The 12,494-nt window shown below is 53.9% G+C and overlaps 1 protein-coding gene across 1 annotated transcript; it reads right to left on the reverse strand.

Moving 5' to 3' along the window:
* Positions 1–2,728: 2,728 nt before the first annotated feature.
* LOC126518169 (tetraspanin-33-like) lies at positions 2,729–9,908 on the reverse strand. The gene is made up of 3 exons (XM_050168015.2): positions 9,069–9,908; positions 6,020–6,219; positions 2,729–2,744 (listed from the first exon to the last, which is right to left on the reverse strand). Exons 1-3 carry the CDS (start codon positions 9,906–9,908, stop codon positions 2,729–2,731), a joined length of 1,056 nt encoding a protein of 351 aa, XP_050023972.2.
* Between the last annotated feature and the right edge of the window lie 2,586 nt (positions 9,909–12,494).

Genomic DNA, 12,494 nt, shown 5'->3' on the forward strand with positions numbered 1-12,494 from the left:
GGTTATTACTGGGGTCTATTTTCCTTATTTCTTCTCTTACTGCTCGGTTAAACGGTTCATCCTGAAGAAGCTTGTTATTTAATTTCCACGTTTCCCATGAGAAAGCGTTACCTCGCTTTGGAATTCCTATGCAGCATTGAACCAAGCAATGGTCAGAAAAAGACACTGGCACTACCTCGTAACTGCTACACTGCGGAACGATGTCAACGGTCGCATAAATGCGGTCGAGCCGTGCGTGACTAGAGCCCTCAAAACGTGTGTACTTCACAGCACGCGCTCCTTCGAGGCACTCTGCCACATCCACAAGGTCCCAGTTCTCTACAATTCGCGACAACACTTCCGTGCTTTTGTCTCTAAACCCGCGAACGCTTGTTTTATCCCGCGAACTGAGGACACAGTTGAAATCGCCCATGACTATGAGCTGTCTTCCCTTGCATAGACGCTCTTCAATGTGGTGAAAAAACTCAGCCCTTTCATCCACCTTATTGGGCGCGTACAAGCATAGAATACGCCACTCGTTGTTGTTGTACGAAAAATCGACGACAACACATCGGCCCGACACACACGAATAAATTGCATGCACCTCTAACCCAGGCAACTTCTTAACAAAAAGGACACATCCAGCGGATGTGCCCACCGCATGACTGACTACGGCGGAAAACCTAGACGTGAAACGCCGCACCATAACGCCGGTCTCTTCTTCACCGTCGACTTTCGTCTCCTGCACGGCTAGCACATCAATGTCGTGCTCCGTTATAAGCCGGTAAAGCTGGCCTTGCTTTCTTTTCCCTGCCAGTCCTCGAACATTTAGAGTAGCGACTTTCAACGGACACGTTGGAGCCATTTTAACAATAGGAGAAGAGACCGGCAATATGGTGCTTACCTCTCGCGTCTAGCACGAGGCTAGACGCCGCCATCGCCGCCAGTGCGGTCCGGCGGAAGAACATGAGCGTGTCCTCGGGACTCCGAATTTCCGGCACGCTTGTCCACCGGAACGTTAGGGCGCGGCCGCAACGATGGACGGCGGCTTTGAGGCGCCTTTGCCGGGGGCTCCTCGGCTCCAGGCGTCGCCGTCTGGTCACCGTCGGCGCTGGTTTGGGCGTGGGAACGCTTCGCCGCAGCGGAGACGCTGGTCGGCGTGCGGGCACCACTCTTGTCCGGTTGCAGCTCGTTCGGACCCTCTGGCTCGACGACCTTGGGCTCCGGAGTGTTCTCCCCATCCTTTCCGGTTGTCTCGTTTGACCTAGGCAAGTCATCCGCTGGTTGTTGGCTCGCTGAACCATCCCCAGTGAGGGCGTCGTCGCCGGTAGACGCTGACGAGTCGAGTGGCCCCGTCTGCTTGCCCGCCTCGTCCGTTCCCCTCGCTGCATCCTCGGCTTCAACGACGTCCATGAGTTCCGCGACCTCATCCGTCTTTCCCAGCCCGGTAGCCGACGCGTAGGTACGGACGCAGTCAGCGTCCGCGTGTCCGTAGCGTCTGCACTTCGAGCACCTGGGCACCTTGCAGTCGCGGCGAACATGGCCCGTGCCATGGCAGCGCAGGCACTGCATCGGCCGCCCGGGTACCACCACAAGGGCCAACTCACCGGCGACTCGAACCTGGTGGGGCAGGTCGTCCACCTGCATTCCCGGCTTGAGCTTGAGCGGCACGGTTCTCGTAGTCGAGCCCTTCTCTCTCATGCCTTGGACGCGCCAACGCTCCCGCGTCACCTCGGTTACGTTCCCGAACGCCGCAAAAGCAGTCCGGATGTCTTCATCTTGCACCCCGTGGAGCACCCAATGCAGGCGCAGTTTAACCTGCTGGTCCTCAGGGTCAATGACAATGCAGCGGCGGCCTTTAACTTGCAGCTCCTTGAAAGCAGCCAGTTTCCTTGTGGCTTCGGCGCTGTTGAACGTCACCGCCCACACATGGTTGATCTGGTACGCTCCCAACGCCACGACCTCGGGGAGCACACCAGCGTTGGCGAGGGCGTCTCGGAAATCTTCGACCCTGTAGGGCCTCACCCGCACGTCGCCGTGCAAGAACAACGTGTTTAAAACAACACGACCGGTGGGCAAAGTAGGCAGCACGATCTCATAGTCCTTTTCGTCTTCGACGCTGCTCCTGTTTCCGCGGCCGGCAAGGGCCGCAAACGCCGCTCCAGCGGAGCTCATGATCCTGCGTCCGTTCGCTAGCGCGTCGGGAAGTAGAATGACTGAGCCACGAGTACGATACTTCGAAGCGGTACAAAAGCGCCTCTAGTGAATGCGGTGTTGCCTTAGAAACGAGCTGTTTCTAAGGCTCAGGCGTGCGTCGCTTGCTCAGGCGCACATTTCGTTGCCGCGCCGAACGCTGCGTTGCTCGACGCTCACCGCGTCCAATGCGGGGCGCGTAGTCGCTGCGCCGTAGCCCATTGTCTTACACCCCTTGGCGGGTCGACGGGAACGCTGTCGCGTTCCACTCTTGAAGGCGAAGCAGAGTAACGCATGAGTTGTTTCTTCGTCTAGCCGAACCAAATATAGCCAAGCAACAGCAGTTCACCAGGCTAAACAGTGGTTCAACAACTAAAATAAAGGCTAGTATGCTTCGCATCCTGGGCTTAACCTTAGCTAAGCCACAGCCATTTTTTCTCTTTGCGTTCTGTCACACCGATAAATCTGTTTTAATGCAGGAGATGCGAACATTTTCACCAAAACTTTTCAGATTTCAGTTGCAGACGAGCCTTTTCTAGACACGTGCGAACTTCGTCTAGAGGTTGTAGGTGCTGCGAGAAGCTCGACGAAAATATGACAATGTCGTGCGAGGAACAAAGGCCGGTCTTCCATTTTAGGCCACGGAGTACTGTATATATTTATCGTACGTTCAAACGTAGCTGGTGCAATGCACAGTCCAAAAGGCATCGCGTTAAACTCGAAAACGCCATCAGGTGTAGCAAACTCAGTCTTTATCAGGCTCATGCATCGGGGTCTGCCAATATCCGGAGCGCAAGTCGAGGCTTGAAAAATACTCGGCACCTTGTAAGGTATCCAAAGCATCGTCGATAGGAGACGCTGAATAAACATCCTTACGGGTAATATCGTTTAGCGCCCTATAATTGATGCAAAAGCACGCCGAACCATCCTTTCTTTACTAAGCACAGCAGGAGAAGGCCAAGGGCTTGCTGGTCGCTTTATAATGTTATTTGTGATTATGTCGTTCACTTGTTCTATAACGTCTCGTTCCAAAGATGAAACACGGTGCGGGCGACGACGAATGATGCGGGAACTGTTTCAATTCTATGAGTAACCAAGGTCTGACTCATGGCTCGCGAAGAAACTTCAAAATAAGCTTCGTGCTCTATTAAAATGGCTAGGAGGGCATTGTCCTGGCCCAAATTTAGATTTGCACTCAAGGTGGCCTTCTAGTAGCACGAGAACCATTTCTGAATAGCATAAGAGTGGCTTTCTGCAGGCATACTATGCGTGAAGGACGAGGCAGGCGAAGCAGTGACGACACATACTAGCCCAACGTCGGTGAGGTTGGCTACAGTAGACCCTTCCGGGAATAGTAGTGGCTCAGGCATCGTGTTACAGGCGGTGAAGCTGGCATAACCGCGCGAGAACTGGACCAAGCAAGAGGGATGGCGAGTCCTCGAGAAATGCAGCACTGAGAAGGTATATAACCAATGCGTCTCCGTTGACAATGTCTCCTGACTCGATGGTGAGAATACGTTCTTTGTCTGTGCGATAATACAATCCACTGATGCAATGAGGTGGGGACACGGTAAATCGAAAATGGCACTAGTCTTGGTATCGCTGATGTGAATCCTTCGGTCACCGCACGAAATAAGAGCAGAAGCGGCGGAAAGTCCCATCCTAATATCACCAGACGAGCGCACGTCGAAAGCACTGCAAGTTGTACATGACGACGATCACCGTCTATCAGGACGCCAGCCGTGCACTGTCCGGTAGGACAAATGGGAGCATCATTGGCATCGCACAGAACCGGACCAACATTCGGCATTTGCACTTTTCCCAGACAGAAGCACAGATAGCGATGGATAACAGTAAAAGCGGCTCCAGTACCTACAAGGGCGTCGACTGAACACCTTCCACACAGACCGAGAGTAACTTGGCAGGGCGAGCAGGAGGAATAGTGACAGTACGATATGATGCAGTTTCCTCTCCCAAAAAATGCAGCGTCTAGTTTTCCGAAGGGGTGTCCATAACATAGGAAGCAGCACGCAAGGGTGATGAGGAACGGTGGTAATGTGAAGGCAAGCGGCGCCGGGGCGAGCGGGAAGCTCGGGGTATGTCCAGGGAAGGTGAGCGAGAGCGACCGGGCGAGGTTGTGTACTGTCCGAGAACGCAGGAATCGAACTTAGGTGCACTGTCTCGCTTAAAGGTAGCGTAGAATCTTGCTGACGCCGACGGCCGTAGCGAGAAACATGCCCACGAATACCGCTGTAAAAGCAAACAGGACGCGACGAGCGCCAAGGAGAGTCGTCCTGTTGCGCAGGAGCTTTCGCTACCATCGAAGCCAGCTGAAAGAAGTAAGCATCTGCAAGTGGAGGATGAATTGTCGAGGTAGGTCGGGAGGCAATGTCCGCATAACTGGGTGTGCGAAATGGTCTAGCGGATTTGTCAAGTTCGGCGATTGTCATCGACGCCAGTTCGTCCTTGGTGATGTCACGCAATCCTGAAGGAGCGGGGCGACCGGTTGCCGGCGTCGCAGGTACAGAAAGATGTTCCTGAAATTCCTCCCTGATGAAGAAACGTATCATCGCTCGCAACTCGGCGTCAACGTTTAAACGAGTGTCGCAAGAGGCAGGTGGAAGGGGAATAGACTGGAGCGTGTCAAGACGTCGGCATGCGGTGACAATACCATGAATGCTCTTTGGGCTCTGAACGACGAGAGCATTGAGGGAGAGTGAGTTGATGCCCTTACGCACGTGGCGAACGCGGTAAGCCTCCGCCATGTCCCTCTGTGCGCGGCAGCAGAGAGCGAGGACGTCCTCAGTTGTAGGATGTATAGGATTCGTCCGGTACTTGTATGCACGTTGCCAGCTTCTGTTTCGCGACCTCGGAGCGTCCAGAAGAGATGCCGAATATCTGGCGAAATTGATGGGTCAATGTTGACCAGTCCGAAAAGTCACATTTGTGGTTAAAGAAGCAGGTCTTGGCAACTTCGGTGAGGTAAAAACGACATAGCCTAGTTTGCGCGTGCCGTCCCAGCGGTTGACGTCACGTGTTCTGTTGTAGTGTTCGAGCCAATCTTCCACGTCGTCGCCGCAGAGGTCGGCAAAAACGGGAGGGTCTCGTTGTTTGGCGTTCACAGTCCAGGTAGGCCTAGCTGTCTGAGCAGAGGTGGTCGTAGTACTAGTGGATGGGTTGTTTTGTGCGATCACTGCGTTTGGCGAGAGCAAACGACGACCCGATCGGAGCTCCAGGGGTATAGGAATAGCAAGAGGACGTGGGAATCGAAGCAGCCTACACAACTTGTGAGACGTTTGACCGATGCGATGCTTTTATTTCAGAGCAGCCGCCCTAGACAGAGCCGAAGCACCACACGATCCAAAAGATGGTGATGAATAGTAGGTGCAAATGATGACGACGATAGACACAAATAGCACTCACACAACACGATGAGTGGTATGTACAGAGGACGACGACGACACGCGCAAATAGCGCTTATGATATATATATATATATATATATATATATATATATATATATATATATATATATATATATATATATATATATATATATATATATATATATATATATCTTGAGCGCTATTTGCGCATGTGTACACACGAGGTTTCACTCTTACAAAGACCTTAGGGGTGACTAGCCCTTACAGCAAAACGAAGCTTCACGCCGATGAAAAGTTTGCTATGCTGACCGAATAGGAGGAGACAAGGATCGTCCCTTTAGGGTTGCGCGCGGTGTTTTTTCTACCAGGGACCACGAAGCAGCCTGGCTTCGATGCGCTCCTGAATTGCCGCGCTCGAGCAGCGCCACGAAATGACGAACGCAGAACGCTGTGCGCACAGACCTGTAGTACACGTCGTAGATGGCGGACAGCTCCTTCACTTGGTCTCGCGTGGCGACGGCCAGCGCCACTAAGAGGAGGGTGGCGAGGCACAGTGCGAGCAGCATCATGGAGGTTGGGAAGGCGCGGTCGCGCATCCGGCTGAACAAGGCGTCGGCGCAGCTTCGTGTGTTCACGCGGGCCCAAGCCTGCTGGTCTGACACCTGCGACGCCGTCGGGCACATGTGTGGAACGTGTAGGAGTGCACTCGTCGCCCCGTCGCAAGCAGCGCAATACGAGACGATAACCGGCAAGAAATAGCACAGTACGAGCATGGTCTATCATCTGAAAGTTTCATCAGAAGGAAAGTATATATATATATATACATATATGTAGCAGGCTTGTAACAAGCCAATAGAAAGTTCGGCAGGTGTTACACTCATGTGATGCAAGAAGGTGAAAAGCTGCTGCACATTTCGTAATACATGGAGTTATCCGCGTTGGGGGCTAGACTTCTGGGAAGATATAACGAGACGCAATGGGAAGTGCGCGTGTGGCACTAAGGCGACCTCCTCACTAAGGCGCAGTGGCGTACTTGCGGGGCCGTCTTCGCGAGCCGCGGGAGCATGCACGCACATCCAACGCTTGCCGCCGACAAGCGCCTCCATCGCTCAGACTGTGACGTCAATGCGCAGAACGCGCCCGCCCGGTTTTCTGCGCAACAACACCTAGAGCGACAGCAATTACTAAACTTAATACGCGGCATACACTTGAGGCAGCTTGCGCGCGGGGATGCGAAAGCATTACACCGATTCTAGATCTCGAAACGTCATGAAGGCGCCCATTTTATACAGTACTGACGTGGCGCCACCTCCTCTGGACCGTCACGTGCGCCGCCAAATGACGCACGCGCTCGTCAGCGAGATGGCTGCGACTTGACGTGTACAATCAGGCGCGCACTAGGCACACATTTAGTATGGCAGAACCGTGGAGCAGTCATTGCTTCAGGGAAGCGTGATTGTCTCGCCGCCCCGCAGTGCCGGGATCATCATCATCATCAGCCTGGTTGTGCCCACTTCAGGGCAAAGGCATCTCCCATACTTCGTCGTCCTACCCCGGTCATGTGCCAATTGTGGCCATGCTGTCCCTGCAAACTTCTTTATCTCATCCGCCCACCTAACTTTCTGCCGCCCCCTGCTACGCTTCCCTTCCCTTGGAATCCAGTCCGTAACCATTAATGACCATTGGTTATATTCCCTCCTCATTACATGTCCTGCCCATGACCATTTCTTTTTCTTGATTTCTACTAAGATGTCAATAACTCGCGTTTGTTCCCTCACCCAATCTGCTCTTTTCTTATCCCTTAACGTTACACCCATCATTCTTCTTTCCATAGCTCGTTGCGTCGTCCTTAAACGATCCATCCCAACTGAGACCGAAATGTAACATTTTTTTTGCAACGCCACTAGTTTACTTTGGTTACAGGAACCTCCCTGAGAAATGTAACGCCAATCCGAACATTTCTTGCCGTGTTTTTACTCTTTGCGGCGTTGGCCATCTTTCGTCACGGCGCAGTTTCGCCAAGGTCCCCGCCAACGCAGACACCTAAGGCTTTTGCCATAAATGTTGCTTAATTCCACGCGAAGAAAAGTGCCATGAATACGAACAAAATCGTTTTCCTTGTTTTATTGCGTTAGCATTCTTTGGGTACATCACGCACTTTTGTTCGGCTATCTATCTACCCATATTGTATATTTGTGTCTAACCATTTTCCCGCCTACCTTGGTCACTGTGTACTCAATGGTCGAGTGAGTAGCGTATCGAGCTGCTGTGGTGAGGTAACAGGGTTCGAAAGAAACCCTTGGATCAACTTGGGTCAATGAGTATGCGGCGATGCGAACACACGTACGTGCCGCTCTTTAACAAACCTCACTGACGCCCACATCGGTCACTGCAGACGCCGGACAGGTTCGGTACTGCCGTAACGTGATAGCGTTGAGGGCCCTTTTCGCAGAAAAATCCGATGCCGGTGTGAACGACGGCGGAGTTGTCTGTGAGCGAAAATTTCCGTATACATTTTGGTACAGTCTTGGTCAAAAGTTCCGAAGCCACAACAACCGTGCCCAGAGCAGCCACACTGCGCTATCGCGCCGCTGCCATGAACGGCGCTTGCAGACGCTCGCTGGTTGCGGGGATTAAAGAAAGCGAGAAGGAACACCTCTCTCACTTTATCGCTGTCGTACGCTCAGTGATCGTAAGTGCCCCGTAAGCTAGAGTGGCATTCAGCTGCGCTTTTACCTTTTGTGCTCCCGCCGCTCGAATGGGCTGCGGACAAGAGCTGCCGCCAAGGTGATGCCGCGATGCTTCGTAACCTACTCCTTGGTTGCGCGAAGCTTAACCGCACGACCGGGTTGTTCTGGCGAGATAAAGTCTCGGGTGTAAAACGAGGCAGCAGTTGTAATGGGAACCAAACTCAGTGTTTCCGGAACCACAGAGCAAAGGTCTTGAAGTCGATATCGCTGCATGTTATGATGTAGCTCTCCGATTTTTCGAGCTAAAAACATTTTATGCATAAAAGCCAAAAAGCCATTTTATGCATAAAGGACGTGTGCTGGGCGAGGCGGCACAAGTGGTGCGGAAAAGTTTGGGAGCGCTTCGTGGGGAGCACGAAAATATCGAGAAAACGCTCCTGGTGAAGCGCCAAATCCCCAGACGAGACATTCATTTGAGGGATCGCCAGCCGTTTGTGCGCAGGCGCGAGTAAGAGCGGGCGTGAGAGAGAAAACCTGGGGGCTTTTGCTCCTTGAATATATGAATCTGCCTAGGAACTACGGAGGAGGTTTCTTAGTGCGGGTTGAAGGCGTTTGTCCCTAGGCGTGCTGTCAAATGCGCACGCACCCACTCGTCCACCAAGAAGTCCTATAGTTGTCGACAGCTTCCCGCTTCTACAGCCAGAGCACCTGCTGCATAGTTTAGCTGGTGCCCAAGCGACAGTCGATGGGAACTTGCTCGAAAGGGCGAATAATATCGATAGCAATTCGAAATACAACGAGCGCCATCGCTGCCACCTCACCTGCAACACGTTTTGTCCGCACTGGATGTCCGGCGGCCGGATGGCGGACGTCTCATTTCTGCGGCAGCACGACGCCGGCACGTAGCACCGCTCGCGGCTCGGGTTGCTCAAGTTGCAGGCGAAATACGGGTTGCGGTTCCAGTCGCGGAACCCCTCGGACGAGATGCCGCAGCAGCGGTACTCCAGCTGCATCCAGTCGACGAATCCCTGCAGCTCGGTGCTGTCGCGGTACGCGGCGATCATGTCACGCGACACCGAGCGTTCGGCGTAGCTACGCGCCGCGGACGGCAGGAAGAACACAAGCACCGCGAACAGAACGAGAAGCGCGGCCATTGTGGTCAGCAGGCGCACGTAAACGGTGAGCAGGGTGACGTTCTCGCGCAGGGCACCGAGGAAGCCGAAAGAGGCGATGACGAACGCCACACTGGACAGGAACAGCGCGGGAATCTCGGGCCGCTCGAAGAGTACCACGACAAAGTTCCGAGCCGGCGCGCCGGGAGGCGCGGAGGAGTGCGTCAGGAGCGTGTACAGGGAGCTCCAGAAGCCGAGCAGGCTGAGCAGCATGACCACCATGTTGACGAAGACTAGGGGCAGGCGGACGTAGCCGCTCACGTCCTCAACGACGGTGGAGGAGAGCGACTCAGCGTCGACGACTTTCCCACCTGACACTTGGTCGCACGACAGCGGTGCGTCGCCCATCTGCGACTCCCTTGCGGCGCCGGTCGACGGGCCAGATCCGACTTTCGCCATGTTTGTTTCTTCTTTGTCTTCGACTTCGTCTGCTTCCTCTCGGGTGAGCCGCCCAGGGATGGTGACGTCGACACTGTCAGGTTGGATCATATCACCCGGTTCGCCATCTTCTCAGTAATGATTGGCTCCCAGGGCAGCTACACCCTTTCTTATTGGCTGAAAATACTAACACGGAAAAAGTTTAATAATCCTACATAGCATCCCAGGTGTATCTGAAATCGAGTGCTGCAAAGGGTCCTGCCTGACTATGAGAAAGAAAAGAAAACCGAGTATCGCGGTACATAGAGAGAGAGGGCCTCTTCCCACATAACATGGTGGGCTTCAGACCGGGCCTCTCCACACAGGACGTAATGTTACTACTCAAGAAGCATATAATTGACGGCATGACCAGAGACACCAGGGGCATACTGGCCCCGGACCTAACGAAAGCGTTCGACACGGTCGAACACAGATTTCTAATGGAAACGATCTCGGTGATGGGGCTCGGCCGGAAATTCCACTCTTACATAGGCTCCTTCCTCAGAGACAGGAAAGCCACGATCAAAATAGGGCAGACCACGTCCGATTGGTACACGCTGGGCGCGAGGGGCACCCCACAATGGGCGGTGCTCTCCCCACTATTATTCAATCTGGCAATGAAAGGGCTCTCGGACCGGCTGACGAGAGTGACCAACGTCAATCAGGCCCTGTACGCAGACGACATCACGGTGTGGTGCCCGGGAGGGTCCGACGCAGAAGTCGAGCAGGCTCTTCAAGAGGAGCTGGACACAACGGAAGAGTATCCTCAAGGAAACGGGACTCGGTCTGCCACCAAGCAAATCGGAACTGTTGCTGTAGAGACCCTCAAAACAAGGCATGAGGAATTTGACGCCGATCGATCAAATACCGATCAAATTACATACGAGTGCCGGCCAGCCGATTCCCAGTGTGGACACTATGAGAATCCTGGGGCTGCTAGCTGAGGCGAAAGGTGGTAACACACAAACTGTCATGAAACTCACGTCCAAAACGGAGAACATGCTCCGGCTGACCCTCAGGGTGACGAACCGCAGGGGGGGGGGGGGCTCAGCGAGAGCAATCTCATCAGATTTTACGACGCCTTCCTCATGAGGCCTCGGCGCTAAAATGGACCCAGAGAGACGCGGCCAAGATAGAGACATTGATGCGCAAGAGCATCAAAAGGGTGCTAGGTCTTCCGATCACTACAAGCACGGAGCAGCTCGATCGGTTAGGGGTCCACAATTCACTATCAGAAATCATCGAAGCGCAGACCAAGGCACAGGTCGTGCGGCTGCCCACCACCAGGGCCGGCAGGCTTATCCTAGAAGAAGCAGGGATAAATGCCGAGGCAGAGTGCAACGCACGCAAGATTGCGCTCAGCGCGGCGGTCAGGGGCACTTTCAAGGTAGAACCGCTTCCGAGAAACGTCCACCCGCAATTCAACGAGGGGCGCCGAAAGGCGAGGGCCCGAGCACTGCTGAAATCGACCGCCAACTGCCCGGGCCTGGCGGCATTTGTAGACGCGGCCCAGTATGGGCGCAGCAACCGGTACGCGGCCGTCTCGGTACGCTGGGATGGCACGATAATTAACGCAGCATCGGTCAAGGGGGTAACGTCCGAAGTGGCCGAGCAGGTGGCAATAGCCACGGCAATGAGAGACCCCGAACGTCCTTACGTCTACACAGATTCGCGATCGGCGGCAAGAGCATTCGCCTCGGGCTCAATATCCCGGGAAGCGGCGGCCGTCCTCGGCAGCGAGGGAGCCGCGGGTCAGCACATCGTCAAATGGTTTCCAGCCCACATGGGGGCCGACGTGCACCCCGAATTTCCCAACGCCAACGAGCTGGCGCACGGACGCGCGCGAGGACTCACGCACCGCGGCGATCGTGGCGAGCGAAGTGGCGGGGAGGGAGGGGAGCACCGAGACCCGCTGCTCACCTTCAACGAAATAACAATACACTATCAGCTGTCGAGGAGGACCTTCCCACTCCCCCACGCTAAACTCACTAGACCACAGTCATCGATATTCAGAATGCTTCAGACAGTGTCGTTCCCCTCGAGAGGCAGACTGAGCCGTTATTCACCAGAAGTAGAGCCGCAATGTCCGGATTGTGTCGAATCGTACTGCTCGCCAGCGCACATGCTCTGGCAATGCTCCGCGTTAAGCGGCACCGTGTTCACTAAAGAAGAAGACTGGGTGGACGCCCTGCAAAGCGACGACCACCAGACCCAGCTCCGGGCCGTCCAGAGGGCTCACGAAAGGGCGGAGGCTCACAGGCTTCCCGTCCCAACGTGGGTGCGGCCCGCGACCACTGCCGGCCACTAAACCAAGAGTGGGTGGGGAGGGGTTCCTCAGGACACAATAAAGTCATTTCCTCCATCCAATAGAAAGGTAATCGCAATTCAATAACTATTGCTTGTAGAAAAAAACACTGCAAAGCGATGAATAAACTGAAACTTAAGAAATTTTACTTGTGGAGAGAGGGACACACACAGAGATGTTGGAAGAAGGTCTAATAGTAACAAGGAAAAAGCAGCCGGGATGATCTAACAGTAACTACTGTAGAAGAAAAAAAAGCGCCAACTAACTAAACGCGATGTCTCAAGTTGTTCCTGTGCCTTAGAATTCTTTAGATAGTCTAATAAAGCTTATAGAAATGTATCTACAAAGTCCAT

The sequence above is a fragment of the Dermacentor andersoni genome, chromosome 11 (genome assembly GCF_023375885.2).
Source record: "Dermacentor andersoni chromosome 11, qqDerAnde1_hic_scaffold, whole genome shotgun sequence".
Lineage (NCBI taxonomy): Eukaryota > Metazoa > Arthropoda > Arachnida > Ixodida > Ixodidae > Dermacentor > Dermacentor andersoni.

Excerpts from the sequence above, each read along its gene's own strand:
- LOC126518169 (XM_050168015.2), bottom strand. The coding sequence starts at position 9,908 with ATGATCCAACCTGACAGTGTCGACGTCACCATCCCTGGGCGGCTCACC. Across the intron at positions 6,220-9,068 it reads GCGGACAAAACGTGTTGCAG|GTGTCAGACCAGCAGGCTTG; the intron begins GTGAGGTGGCAG and ends ACGGCGTCGCAG.